This window comes from Lithobates pipiens, unplaced genomic scaffold, assembly GCF_037356315.1.
Source record: "Lithobates pipiens isolate NorthernLeopardFrog02 unplaced genomic scaffold, aLitPip1_a1.2 Scaffold_8, whole genome shotgun sequence".
NCBI lineage: Eukaryota > Metazoa > Chordata > Amphibia > Anura > Ranidae > Lithobates > Lithobates pipiens.
The window spans coordinates 471,676,358-471,691,878 of NW_027507903.1; the positions used below are offsets into that span (position 1 = coordinate 471,676,358).

The following is a 15,521-nucleotide window of genomic DNA, read 5'->3' on the forward strand; positions in this document are numbered from 1 at the left end:
GGACACTCACCTCAGCACTTAGTGCAAAGTATGTTGTAGCCACAGGGTGCTATAGAGATTCAGGGCCATTGTTGATCCCTCTGGAACCCAGACCCTAAAGATCCCTCCAGGGGTATGCCCACCATGATGGGCTAAACATGGACCCTGATTAAGGACCAGCAACATGGACAGGTAAGACTGTAAGTGCTTGACCAATACTGCAGCCCCACTTTTTACAAGTTTCCTGAATAGTGTTTGTTCTATGTTGAAACTGTCAGGAAGGCAGATCACACTCTTACCACCACTTCTGCCCAGAGCCCTTTCGTAAGGCTCCAAGGCACTTTATACTGCCCTTTTCCCCTTAGAACTTTGCTACAGAACGGTTGGCACAGTATAGGGCATGGGGGAATACCCTCACCGATCGCAGTGATGGAAGCTTGCAAAACGCTCAGACCATTCAGCGTGACGACGCTTCCCTTGCACCAGAGAAAGACCCCATTTTCACACCTGTCTTTGTATCCAATTCTAGCTCTATCTTAGGCATGTGAAAAGTGGCCTATCTGAAAATGTTAAAATTTTCTGCAACTGTCAGACTTTCATGGACAACAAACAGCTTTACTACAGCAATCACTGTCCACAGCTCAAAAGAGCCAAGCTCCTTTTCCACACCAGTGGTGTCTCTGCTCGAGTCAGAAAGTGAAATAAATCCTTTGGGATGTAGACTTCAAGCAGAATGAAGAGGACCCAGAGGCAGTTTTAGAAGAGACCAATAAAAGTATTGATACCCTTTGAAATTTCCCACATTTTGACATGTTACATCCCAAAATGTAAATGTATTTTAGTGGGATTTTATGCGATAGACCAACACATAGTGGCACATAATTGTAAAGTGGAAGGAAAATGATAAATGGTTTTTACATTTTTTTTTTTACAAATATCTGAGAAGTTTGGCATGCATTTGTATTTAGCTCCCCTGAGTCAATACTTTGTAGAACCACCTTTCACTGAATTTACAGCTGCAAGTCCAGAAGCTATTTCTTGAGTGGAAACCAGGCCAGTCAACGCATGCGGTGTGTGGCCACCCATATCATTACTGCCCATTAAGTTACGTGGGCGACTAATGAGCAGTAATGATATCACAACAGAAACCAGCTGACATTCAGCCCGTGTACAGCAACCTGTCTGACATAAACCAGCCAGATGAACATGCTGGAAAACCACCACTGACCAGTTTGTTGAGGTGTGGGGCACAAGAGCCCCCCTTTTAGAACACAACAGCTCAGCAGGGGGGGGGACCCTCTGTATTAACATTGCATAGTTGTTACAGCCAGCTCCTCAGTGTGTTTTATTTTATTTACTTTTTTCGTTCAGCCCACTGGACTGAAAAAAAAAAAAAACTTGTGTACCAGGCCTAACTCCCTAGCTTTGTGGACTTCCAATCCAGCCTACACGATGGGCAAGTCATTTTTACCACATTCATAGAGGAGAGTGATGAGAGGTGCTAGTCTCGTAGGCTAGGGAGGAGTGTTCCAATCCCTCACTATCAACATCCTAAAGCTCAGAGAAATAAAACTAGCTCCAAATCACTGGACTCCCCCTTCTTCATAGTAAACTGATTAGGGTACAATCAAAAAAAGCCATGGCTGTGGCCTATATCAACTACTAAGTGAGAAACAGGCGTTGGACAGCATTAATGAAAGTAAGTGTGATCATCTAATGTGCGTAGAAATGCTGCCCAGCTCTCTGCTGTTCACATCCAAAGAGTGGATAAATGGTAGGTGGATTTACCCCAGCTGTCACTACATAGACCAAGGGGAATGGGCCCTTCATCCGGACATCTTCAATCTCCTTTGTCAAAAATAGTGAGTTCCATATGTGGACATCCTAACCTCTGGGTATAGCAACACGTTACTCTGGTTTCTAGCCAGGACCAAGGTTACTCTAGCACTGGCATCAGATGCTCGGATTCCCTGGACACTTTTCCAGTTCATATACACCTTTCCTCCAGTGTGACTTCTGCCTTGACTGCGCCACAGAATACAGCAAACTGCTTCAGGAGAACCTGGTATATCGCTAGACATTTACATTTCTAGTAGACCATTCCTGGCCTCTTCCAAACATACCAGGCCTTCTGTCCCAGGACCCCCCTATTCCATCCTGCTGCTCTGTGGGCTTTAACGGCACCACTGTTGAATGGTCTTGAGGGACAGGGGTGTGTCTGACTCTTTCCACTTTTCCACGTTACTCAAAGTCAGAAGAGCCACTTGTAGAAAAATGTACTATTGTACCTGGCAGATAGCCATCCCTGCCAGGAGAACACAGTGATTACTGGCAATAATCACATGTAAAAAATTTGACATGCTGGTTGTACCCAAGTAGATCGATGGCTTGACTTTTGGGTATAATCAGCCTGCCTCTAGATGGTTCCAATCTTGGCCAGTACCTGCTGAATCATCCAAGATTCCAACCATCTATGGCTGCTATTTGCCAGCTGCTGGTCAGGCATCTGAGTGGATCCCAACATTTTTTCCAGGATGCTTCCAGAGCCTGTACCGCCTCTGTGACATCGGCTAATGGTGAGCTTTAGCCCACTGTCGGCTGGTTCTGGGTTACAGGAGAGCACAAGTAAATGCACTTCTGTGATCCAGAAGAGCATTATGGCCAAAAAGCTTTGACCATACTTCTCTCTTCAGGAATAGGTTTCAGCCTTAACCATCTTGTTACCAAAATCTGGCGTCATATTCTTTGGAAAGCCTTTATTCAGGTTTTTTTTCCCCCTGGATTAGACCACCCTTAAAGCATCCTGTGTTTCCCTGGGATTTTAATTTGGTTCTCTTTACCCTGAAAAAAACACCCTTTGAACTCATCGGGTAACTCACTTTGGAAGATCTTTCCTGCAAAGTGTCTGCCTTTAGTGGTTATCATGTCTGTCAAGCGTATTCCTGAACTACCGGCTCCCACCTGTAAGGAGCCACTCCTGATCAGTCACAAAGACAAAGTCGTTTTGGGCCCAAGTTCTACCTTTCTTTCTAAGGTGGTATCTAACTTTCACTTAAATTAAGGCATAGTCCTTTCCTCTTTCTGCCCTACACCTAAGCACCCTAAAGAGATTGCTCTTCGTTGTGTGGATGTTGTCAAGGCTATGAGGATTTATCCTAAACCACCGCTTCTATAAGAAAGAAGGGTTCTCTTTGTGTTGTCAGGTCCTCACAAAGGACATCCTGCTTCAGTATCCTATATTACCAGGTAGATAAGACAACTCATCTCAAGCGCTTACACTGTAAATAATAAGACACCTGCAGCACTCTTGTGTGCTTCACCAGATCGGTGGGGTTTTCCTGGGTATTATGACATCAAGCCTGTGTTACTCAGCTTTGCAAGGCCACCAGCTGATCTTCAGTTCATGCCTTCTCCAAGTAGAAGCCCAAGCTTCTGCATATGTAGCTTTCGACATCAAGTTCTTGCACCAGCTCACTGAGTTGGGTCTATTGACCCTTGTAATTAGTGGCCTTTTGATACAATCATTGCTTGACGGTGTCCCAGGGTCTATGGAATATCAGTTTGTGTCCAGTATGCTAAGATGAGAGGACTTTTTATTCACTTGTAAATTCCATATCTTGGAGTACAGCACCGAACACAGGCTACTATTCTCTTTGTTGTGTTACTATGCATTGCTTAATAACAAAAAACTGAAGCCTCACAGAATGTGGTAGGATTATAGGAACATGCCCAGGGAGCGGGTCCAGCATAGCTTACGTCACTGCCTAATAACCTAAAGGTACTAACCTATAACCCAGGGTCTATGAATACCCAGCCTGTGTCCTGTACTGTAATCCCAAGATATGGAATTTACAGATAAGTCAAAATTTCTCTTTTCAATTATACAACTAGTGTGGCCACTTCTTATCACATTCACATTTTGCAGTCCATTATAGGCAAGTCTGATATGACTGCTGAAGGGGCCAATGTATAACGGAGATCATTAGATACCATTGTCTGCACTCCACTGGACGCTGCAGCCTGCAATATGAGTCTTTTATAAAATGCAGGCTGATTTCTGTGGAGCCTGCATAGCTCTAGGGAGTTCTTTCATCGTAAAACTGCAGATTTATTCATAATTCATTGGAATGAACAATACTTTCCTTGCTTCAGAGTCTCAAAGCAAGTGGAGCTTATGTTATTTTGTCATGCGAATGCTCTACTGCATAAATATGACACTGCTCCTAACCACTGAGTGGTTACAGTAAGGCTATTCCAATGCTTTATAAATGGGGCTCAAAGTGATTCTTTTGCTACAGTGATTAGTCACAACTCCATAGCTTACAAGCCTCTTGTTAGTTCAGGGCTGGACATATACTTTAGGCCAGGTAGCCAGTCTGTGATAGCTGATATTGTTTTTGAGCCTTTTGTATTACTCAAAGCATAGTCTCCTCAGCTCCTAGCAGCTGAAGTGGGAAGACTGACTTCTGAATATTAAAGGAATTGCCTAAACATTCTTAGGGCAAATGGTCTGTCTTGTCTTCAAAGAGTACTGTAATCGGATTTGCAGTTTTGTAGAACTTAATATAATACTACAGACATGATTTAATTTGCAGTAGTGTGTGGAATTCTCTGACCGCCATTAAGAAATCTGCTTTTATCTGCTTATTGTGGACTAATAAAGGAGATATCTTAATTGTACATCACAGGACACAGAGGCAGTCCTATTCATGACCACTTGAGTTATGCTGCAACCTTCAGGTGAATGTTCACTAGTCTAGTAACTAGTGTCTTTAGGTGATGGACGTTCCTACAGATTTGTCTCTGAAGATTTCTTCCCATGGGCTTAGTCCTATGCTTCGGGCCTATTCCTCCTTTGGGGCACTGGAGGACTATCTGGATCAATTGCTGCGCTCAGCAGGCCAAGAGGGAGTATACCAAGACCACACATCAGAGTATTGGGTCCAACTGTAATGCAGACAGTCGGCACTGTCAGGGAATAGTGGGGAAATCCTTTTGCTTCCTGCTTTGGCTATGAGACAAACATGGCAAAAAAAAAAAAAAAACTAACAGGTTTTAACCCTCGCTTTTATCCAAAATTAGAAAATGCAAGTTTTGCCTTTAATTCTACTTGAAATAAGATGCTGCCCTCAAAGAGGACATAGATAAGATGTTAGAGGCCCTCTTTAAGACACCCTTCTCTCTGATGGGAGCAGCTCTGCAGTCTGGTGGCTGCAGAGGGAGTTTGCCAAGTCTTTAAAGTCTGGGAAAAGTGTAAGTGTTTGAGTATCCTGCCATCTGGCAGTTCCCGTAGAATTTTCTTCTGGAAAGCCTTGACTCTTTCGGTGGATGCATTGGAACATTCTATGAAGCTGTTTTTACAGATGGGCACTGTGTCTATCCATAAGAAGCAAAACTTTTTGAGGATAAACACTTGTGTGGACCATCTTTCAATAGTTTTACCCACAGTCACCTTCTGGATAAAGGTATGTTCTTGCCTCTAAAGAAAATATTCAGAAAACAGCCCATCAGTTGAGGAGCATTTAAAAGGCTCAAAAACATTAACTGTCAATGACCACGGACTGGCTAACTTACTCCAAGTATATGCTCAGCCTTGAACTAACAAGGGACGCGTAAGAAAATGTTACAGGTAAACCAAAAATCGAATTTCCAGCTGCTGCATTGTTTTCCCTAGGATTTATTCACTAAGCAAATGGTGAATCCTATACAACCCAGGACGCACCCGATTATAGCAGATGAAATTCCAATCAGAACTGTGTATGACCATTGTGTGTGAATAAATTGGAAAAGCCTGATTGGTTGCCAGAGCAGCCCAGGGCTCTTTTTAAATTCTAAAAAGGACCAATGGAAATTTTGTAAATTGTCATGTGACTTAGGGGAATCCTTCAGGCCATATCTGTCATTACTTCCTATTTCTGGGCCAGGCTAAGAAAGGGGAGGAGATAACTGAGAACTTCACCATAAACGTGCACATAAATGCGGTGTCCATGTCTGACCCAGCAATTTTCATCCCCATAAGGCTGCTTTCACACTGGGGTTGTGGGTCTGTTAGCAGTAAAGAGCTGCGAGTGTTAGCAGTGCTTTACCGTTGTTTTAGCGGCACTTTTTGGCTGCTAGCCAGGCGATTTTAACCCCCGCTAGCGCCCAAAGAAAGGGTTAAACCTGCACGTGTTGCGGTGCTGGCAATTCATTCAAATGGGCAGGGTCATTGTAGGAGCGCTGTATACAGTGCTCCTACACTGCCCCAAAATTGAAGTTTTAGTTCGCCCCCCTCCATAAAATGTCTATAGGATTAAGGTCTGGAGACTGACTAGGCCACTCTATGACCTTAATGTGCTTCTTCTTGAGCCACTCATTTGTTGCCTTGGTGGTATGTTTTGGGTCATTGTCATTTTCCCCTCTGTAAGTAAGTTGGCTTTCAGCGATGTTGGTGCAGGATTCTGAGCAGCAGATTTTTTATTATTTTTTTTTTTATGTATTTTTTAGCACACAGTGGGTATAGAAAAGAATCGCCCCCTTTACAATAATCGCATCTGAAATGAAGACAGTTTTTTTATCCATCTGTATTTACTAGTACAACTATAACATCCAAGTGAAAGATATAACCCCAACATGTCATAAAAAACCAGAAGCACTGAATTGTAAAAATCACCCCCCCCCCCCCCCTTATGTCAGTATCTTGTTGGAGCACCTCTTGCTTTAATTACAGCTTTTAGTGTGTTGTGATATGTCTATACTAACTTTACACATCTAGACTTTGCAATAATTGCCCACTCTTTGTAGAAATGCTCAAATTCAGTTAAATTTGATGGTGACCATTTGTGGTGTGCAGTCTGAAAGTCATTCCAAAGATTTTCAATGTGTTTTAAGTCCGGGCTCTGACTTGGCCATGCAAGGAAATTTACTTTTTTCTCTTTCAACCACTGTGTGGTAATTTTTGCTGTGTGATTTGGGTCATTTTCATGTTGGAAGGTAAACCTCCTTCCCATTGACAGCTTTTGGCAGAGGGCAGCAGATTTACCTCAAGAACTTGATGTTGTTTTGCCTACTCTTCTGTAGGCCATACATGGGTGGAATGCCAAACAAATTTTCTTTTGAAAAATCAGAAATTTTGTGCGTTTTGTGATCAGATGGTGCCACCGTTGATTTCAAAATTTGACCAACTAAGTCTTCAATTTCACTTCCCGTGTTGCTACAGAAAATATTTTTCATGGCCAGGAATCTTCTTTTCTCTCTGGGATCTTTCTGTACTCATGCACATCTCTTTTTCAATTTATATTTCTCACACTATTCTCCCATCATTTTAGAAAATAGTTCCAACAAAAAAATTTCCAACATGCCCCATCACTTAAATTTGATGGCCACATGAAATTTGGCCATTGCTGCGGCCCACTAATGGTGCGAAGTGCGAACGAAAATTCTTCGAAAAGATTTTCGAAAGGAAAATTATTTCAGAATTCGACCCATGTAGATAATTAGAAAATTCTGGACAGCTGCACTCCAAACAAATCTTGTGCCTTTTATTTGTAAAAACATTATCACCCATGTATGACTGGCCTTCTTTGCAGACCTGCTCAAGTTAAAATAATTGACTAAAACTGAACGATTTGGCCTCAACACCAAACCATATGTCTGTCAGGAATCCAATACAGCTCACAATCTAAATACAACTATTCCTGCAGTAAAGCATGGGAGTGGTAATATCCTGTTATGGGGGTATTTCTCTGCAACAGGGACTGGGGCACTTGTCAGAATAGAAGAAAAATGGATGGGGTAAAATAACATCAAATTCTTGAGTAAAATGTGCTGCCCTCTGTCAGAAAATTGTCAATGGGAAGAAGGCTTGCCTTCCAACAAGACAATGACCCAAAGCACACAGCAAAAATGACCACACAGTGGTTGAAGGAGAAAAAGGTGAATGTCCTTCCATGACCCAGTCACTTCCCAGACTTAAACCACATTAAAAAACCTGTGGAATGATTTGAAAACTGCAGTCCACTAACGGTCACCATGAAATTTTACTGAATTTGAGCAGTTAAGCAAAGAAAATTGGGCAAATATTGCAATGTCTAGATGTGCAATGTTAGTAGAGACATTTCCCAACAGACTAACGGCTGTAATTTAAAGCAAAAGATGGTCAACAAAATACTGACATAAACAGGGTGATCCTTTTTCCAACTCTGTGATTTCTGTTTTTGAATTTTTTTATTTTATATGTTGGTGGTTATATCTTTCACTTAAATGTTATTTAGTTTCACTAGCAAATAAAGCTAGATGAAACAAAAAATGTGTCTGTCTTCATTTCAGGATACAAAGCAACAAAAAGTGATTATTTTAAAGGGGGGTGATTCTTTTCTATACCCACTTTAGCTCTCCCATCTGCACTGTCCACTCCTTTTTATTCTTGTTCAAGCCGTGTGCTTTCAGAGGCACTCATGCGGGTGTACTCTCAAGCTGGGTTGTGTGCATATATAGACCCATACAGCGCTACACATCCATGCCACCTGCTCCCTCCTCACAAGATTTGACTGACAGTAGCAGGAGCCTATGGGTCCCACTGCTGCCTGCATCTCCTGTGCAGCCAGGAGGAGCTGTACTGGAGATAGGACAGTGCTGGATTGGAGAGAGGAGCCAGGTGTTTAGAGATGAGAGGGGGGGGGGGGAGGGGGGGGGCAGTTGGAAGTTTTTTTTACCTTAATGCAGGGAATGAATTAAGGTAAAAAAAAGCCAGACTTTAGAACCACTTTAGTATAACTGAAGTTAGAAAACTCGGACTCAAATTTGTAAATATATTATACGCAATCTATACTTATATGTTGACCCCCCATGTTGAGAGCATGAGGCCTGGTATGATTCAGGAGGGGGGTGGGGGGGTGCTTGTTCACCCCTCCTTCCCTGACCTGCCAGGCTGCATGTTCGGATAAGGGTCTATTATAAATTTTGGGGGACGACCCTCAGCCATTTTTTTTTTGCTTGGTGTTCCCCTCCAAATCTATACCAGACTTGAAGTTTATCTGTAGCATGTTTTATGCATGCTATAGATGTGCCAATTTACAGGCACGTTAAGGGGACCCCTGGCACTATTTTTTTAAAGGAATTTTTCAGTTTTATTGTTGTTCTTTAAGCATAATTAAAATCACTGCTCCTGAAAAAACGATTGTTTCTTTTATTGATTCCTGTCCCCAAGGGCAGTACCCAGATCCTTCTTTTTGGCCAATAACTTGCATACAAGCCTTCAAAATGGGCACTTTTGATTTTTCCTGTTTGGCTCCCATAGACTTCAATGGGGTTTGCCGCTCAGGGGGGTGTACTGCCCATCCCTACTGATCAGCACTTGGTGGAAGATGTAATTACCAGTCATGGTTGTAAGAAAAGTGCAGCTTTGCACAAAGACATATCGTATGTGATTTGCTATTGGTTCTTGTAACATTGTTTGTTTATTTTCTGGCTTTTCCCCTCACTCTCCAGCCAGAAGAGCTGACGCTCTTGCTCATCAAACTACGGAGGCAGCAGGCAGAATTGAGCAGTATCCGGGAACACACACTGACACAGTTGCTGCACCTAAAGCAGGCGTGTAGCCCCCAGGTCAGCTGCATGTATCACCCACCCATCATACATGTACTGTGACACGTGTTCTCTCTCTGTTATTGCGAATGTAATCGCCCCCACATCATCCTGCATGTCCCATTCTATCACATGGTGAAAGGTCTGAGTTCTGGGGTCATCTGTGTCAGTGATGGATGTGTTCTTTGTGTTTTGTGTCTAGTGTCATCTTTTGTGTCTGAGGGTGGAAAGGTTGTGTGGTGATACGTTTAGGGCTGATTCATTAAAGCAGAACTCCAGGCATACACATAAGTCGTTAGTTAATCCTGCTCTGTAATCAATGATGCAACATTTAAATGTGTTTTTTATATATATATATTTTTCCTAAATACAGGCAGTGTCTGAATATGACTTGGTTATCAGCCTCTTGCAGTCCCAATATAGCAGAGCTTAGACCAGGACCAAACAGGGTTAGCAGGGGACATGCTGATAGGAGTAGTGAGCAGAGAGATGAGCTCATCAGTTTGCTTTCTTCCTTTCACTGGACATTCAAATGGTGGGCAAACAGGGAAAAATGGTTTTCTGCCCTGCCAGGCATGGCTTTGATGTGTTGCAGAGCTGTGTAAATCTCAGTACTAGGTGTACAGAAATCTTTTGGCTGTTAAAAGAGCTGTTTATATTGATGTTATCTGTGTAATTAGCTTTTTGCCTGGAGCTTTGCTTTAAAATTAGAGAAAAGAAAATGAACACAAATGTGGAGTTTTTGCAGGTAGCGAACACACAGCATTTGTCACTATGGGTAACCACTCCACTTCTCTGCTCATTTTCTTCCTTCTAGTGTTAGTGTGTTAGCTTGTATATTTTTCTGGGATGAGGCTGTGCTGTATTCTGGTGAATAAGAGTGTGTGTATCATTAATGAGACTGTGCTGCAATCTGACTTTGGAGTGTATGTGTACAAGGGTTGAGGCTGTGCAATAATCTGGTTTTGGAGTGTGCATATACTAGGCTCCTGAGTGTGTACAGCTCAGGAATGAGGTTGTGCTTTGTTCAGGTGGGCCAGAGTGGGTATCAGGCTGTGTTGTGTTCTGGCTGTGGAGTGTGTATGTACCAGGGCAATGAGTCTGTTGTTTTCTGGCCCTCGCATGTATACCTTTTAGCTGTAACAGGACACAAGACTTGTTCATATGCCTTGGGTTATCCCCAGGCTGCCTGCAGGTGATTGGATATTGGCAAAACAAAAACTTGCTAAGGCAGTTCCTCAATTTTTTTATTTTTTTTGCTAGTATCTATAGGTGTTGGACCTCTTGCTTTTCTTAAGCTCTAAATTGCATTGTTATTGATTATTAAAATGTGCAGGATCTGTATTTATTTCTAAGTGGGTAGTAGTCGGTATGTTCAATTTATGGAGCATTGTAGTATGTTTTTTGACCACTAGATGGGGTTTCTACATTTCTACTTATGTGTTTGTGGGGTGTGTGTATGTATGTGTGTGTGTGTGTGTGTGTGTGTATATGTATATGTGTATGTATGTATGTATATATATATATATATATATATATATATATATATATATATATATATATATAAAATAGTTTTTTTTGTTTTGATTTACTGATTATGGGTTTGTATTTTTTATTCAGAGGTCTCTAGCAAGTATGACTTTAATTATTTTAGCACTTACTGGTGTTATGCATGTTTTTATTTATTCTCCTATTTTGGTAGTACCTCAGTGGTAATTGTGTGTGTATATAGTATGTATGTAGGACAGTTATATTTATAACAATGTGGGGGTCATTGTTTTATGATATGTAAACATTAGGATTGATTTGCAAATATAAAATAGGCCATTACTATGGCTATAAGTAAACTGAATATTCCAAAAAATTTGGCTGGAAATCACCCTGCTCCCTAGCCTGATGAAGGCATGTGACCAATTAGACAATGCATTGGGTGGAGCTGGGTGATGTTGGATGCAAATACAGGAAGTATGTCACTGGTGAAACTTTTTACTGTAGTGCATCAGGTGCCAAAGCTGTGGGCAGAAGGAATTATCCAGCCTCTTAAAGGAGAACATGCTACATATTAAATTGGTGGTGCAGAGTAATTGAGAGTGGAAGTGACCTTGAGCTCATCTTTTTTTTTTTCCCCCCATTAGGGGTGACTTGTGGTAGATCTATATTTTCATATGGGTCTATAGGTGCAATGGTTATTGAGTACATAACTTTCAGAATCGTGAAATCACCAAGATTCTGCCCTCTATTCTAAATTGCAGGCACGTTTTGGGGGACATTATTCTTAATGGCACCACAAATCAAATGCAATTCTGTTGCCAGTTGCCGCACATCAAAATGCAGGAGCTTCTTTTGAGTGATAAACAGGCTTAGCATTGAAGTGAATGGGCTGCCCTAAACACGCTACACAAATGCGGGTAAATCTCACGTTCAGAATCGCAAATGGGGAAATCTTGTTCCTACTACCCAATATCTGAATGTTGTCTTATGGCTTCTTGAAAAGTTATGACTGTCAACACACTGATTGACGGGATGCAGACTAGTCTTTGCCAAGCAGCACCCGATTTCCCACTACCAAAACAAACCCCTATGTTCTTTTTAAAAAGCCAGGCTAAGAAAAAAAAAAAACTTATTTTTTTTTTCCTATCCACACATTGTGTACATTATACAAGGATTGGCCTAACCCTGAAAGGATATAAAATTCTAAACTTTTTGTTGAAATTTATCCTAAGAAATGGAAGGGTAAATTTCAGTAGTAGACCATGCCATTTCAGTCCTCTATGCTCACATTCATTAAAGTTCCTATTGATGATCACTCTTTTTTTTAAGAATTCTGTGGAAATGTATTTTGAAGCCCCCCTAAAGGCTTCATTTGTTCTTTCAGGTCCAGCCCTGCAATTGCTTCCTTGTCTACTTACTAGACTATTGCCAATTGGACAAACCAAATGAACAGCCAATAACCTTGAACAATTGCAGCTGATATCTTTTTAGTCTTATTTGTTTGATGCTTTAGAAAAAAATTTAGTTTTAGTAGAACAGAGTATGTTGATCTTTTTGAGAGGTGAAGATCAACATGAAAGAGATCAAAGATCACCATAGTGTAGCGAGGCCTAAACAAATAGTAAGGAAAACTTTATTGAAATATAATAAAACAAATGTCACTGTAAAAAATGGTCAGTGTCAGTCAGAGCAGTGGATGGTTTCAGTCAGTTTTTTATTTTTATTTTATTTATTACTTTTTACATTTTTATTTTACAGCCCTGTTGGGGGGCTTTGGTGAAATATCAGGGGTCTAAATGTACTCTTGATGTCTCACTTTTGAGAAATGGAAAGGAGATTTGAGGACTTTGTTCTCAATCCCCATCTTCGCAACCTCAGCTACACATAATGGAAGAACTCTGCACAGTCTCCCTGTTCATTCATAAGCTGAAGCAGAGTAAACACAGTTTATGTTTAAGTTATGAATGAACACAGTGAGGGCAAGCGGGCAGTGCTGCGAGGTGCGCTTTGGGGGGGGCCTGTGTAGTCCCTCCCACCCGCAGCTACTGAAAGACGCCAAAGGAGAGGAGAAGCCAGCTTTCAGCTGCTGCAGGGGATTGGCTCCAGTAGATGCTGCCCCTGCCACCTCTCCTGTCCAGATTACCCTTCCTTTAGCTTGTCAGAGGCACAGCGTACAAAGTTGTTACCCCGTGCTGCGTTGCTTTGTATATGTGGGAGGAGCAGTTCGGGGTTGGCAAGGAAGGGACGTGATCTACTTGTCTGCCCATGATTGATGGGTTACCGACCCCTGCTCTAGAATGTCTCTGATCTCTGTGCACTTGTGCAGGATTGTATGGATAAAAACTTGGATTGAAGCTGCTTGCAAAGAGGTTCCTTTTACCCATCTCTTTTGGCTATGAACACCTGTACTTCCATTAGAGCTCTCCTCTACATCCACATGAGTATTTACAAAAAGTGCTTGTCCCACTTTATGTTCTTCTGTGAATGCACTGCATTCATTTCACAGGGTACTTGGACAACCTTCTACTGAAGGACTTCTCAGTCGCAATGATGTTGGCCAGTGCCAAAGGACCGTTCGGTTGTTTTCAAACCTTCAGCTGACTGACTAACTTTCCATAGTCTGCACTATAGTCCTCATACCATCTGGTACCCGGGTCTCATCTTAAACATAGCCCAAGCCAGACTCTTCCTTCCCTTAGACAAGATTGCCTCCCTGAGGTCTCACACACAGACCCTTAGAGCCAAGATTCCACTCTCAGTTCACTCTCAGTTCACTTTTGCATGTGGATTATGTGTCGAATGGTGGCCTCTGAGACAGTCTACTTTGCCTAGTTTCACTCCAGGACCCTTCAACTCCTCATTCTCATGTTGCAGAACAAACTGATCACTCTGTGGACTGTCCTATGTGGCTATCCCATCAAACAAAGCTGGTCCCTAGCATGGTTGATCTCCAAAACTGTTGTTAGGGAAGACATTCTTTCTGCTTTGGAAGGTGGTGGTGTCTTCCTAATTGCTCAGGGGACTTGGTCCCCAACAAACTCAAGACTCCCCATCAGAATTCTGGAACCAAGAGCCATTAAATTGTCTGTACATATCTATATTGGAACCTACTTCAGCAAGGCCATCCAGTAAGGGTAGTCGGACAATCTTGTCCATTACCAAAGATAAAATATATTTTAAGAAATGTAACGGCAATAGTAATACTCACAAACGTGATACAAAGGTTTGTCAGTACTCCAGCAAATAGAACCAAGTCTCTAGACACCTGCAACCTGGACCAGGTGTTAGGGGGGACTAGATTGCAAACAGCTTACACATTACGAGGGAAGACCCTCTTCCTCAGAGCCATAGCAGTAATAGACTGGTCTCCTCCAATTTCCTCTGTATATATCAACATGCACAGGTCCAAGTGAACGCCCACCAGAACTTAGCACACCCATCAGAGTGGGCACCACCCACAATGTCAATCCACACAGCATTCTAACCACAGCATAGGATTGATTTACATTTAATACACCTACCCTTCGCTGTATTTCTCCTTGGGGGTATACCATTCAGGGTATATATTCTCTCATATATCCCTGGCAGGTTCTCATATGAGGGAAGGGGGGGGGGGGTTTCTTCTGGGGGGAAAGGGGGGGATCCGATACTCTCCGGATCGGGAGGGGGTGTTGTATTCTACAGTGCCTGGCGTAACTGCTGTTTCATCAGATTTGGCGACCCATCAGAATGTCTAATGGAAGTGACATTCCGTCGCCACCATCTTGCTACACCCCGCACTTCTCCATAGTAAGGATACACTGAGGAGGGGGAAAACGGACATCTTGTTACACCCACCAGAGTTTTGCATTTTACATTTTAACAGTAAAGTGAGTTTATATAGTGAAATACAGTACTTCGAATTCCATCTGGTTAGATATTGAAAAGCAGCGGCAAGCCTGCTCATCTCATAGGTTTGTTAATCTGACAGAAGTAGTTTTAAAATTCAACATCTAGCCAGTCAGACAGAGTTCTAAGTACTGTATTTCACTATATAAACTTGATAATAAGTGTAAAATGCAAAACTCCAGTGGGTGTAGCAAGACGTCCACTTTCCCTTCTCAGTATATTCTTGCTATAGAGGAGAGAGCGACGAAACATCACTTCCATTACACATTCTGATGGGTCGCCTAATCTGATGAAACACTGCCACTTAGATTGGCATGCACGCCGCACTGTAACCAGAAAGTGTGGGTGGAGTTGTGTTCCAACCGCCACTTCTGCTTGCGACGAGCAAGTAAACTGAGTACTTATCCCTCTAGTGGTTCGGTGGGCTATTACAGATGGACCAATAGTAGCACACGCGTGGCACCCTGAGGGCCAATGGGACGAATAGTCCAGTTGCCACATCTTGGTTCCAGGACTGCCACCCACATCTCACTGGGGAGGTGAAACCCCTAGAATAACCACCACCATTCCTGAGGGCAAAGCATAAGGAATTTTGGTGG

General features: G+C 42.3%; 1 protein-coding gene across 15 annotated transcripts in view; it reads left to right on the top strand.

Moving 5' to 3' along the window:
* PLEKHA5 (pleckstrin homology domain containing A5) overlaps positions 1 to 15,521 on the top strand; it is a 261,676-nt gene that overhangs the window by 176,290 nt on the left and 69,865 nt on the right. For 11 of the 15 annotated variants that reach the window (XM_077468643.1, XM_077468647.1, XM_077468649.1 and 8 more), the window contains one exon: positions 9,448 to 9,564. The exons of the other annotated variants lie outside the window; for them this stretch is intronic. In XM_077468643.1, coding sequence (XP_077324769.1) covers positions 9,448 to 9,564 — 117 coding nt within the window. The remainder of the gene's footprint in view (positions 1 to 9,447; positions 9,565 to 15,521) is intronic. 15 annotated transcript variants of the gene reach the window in all.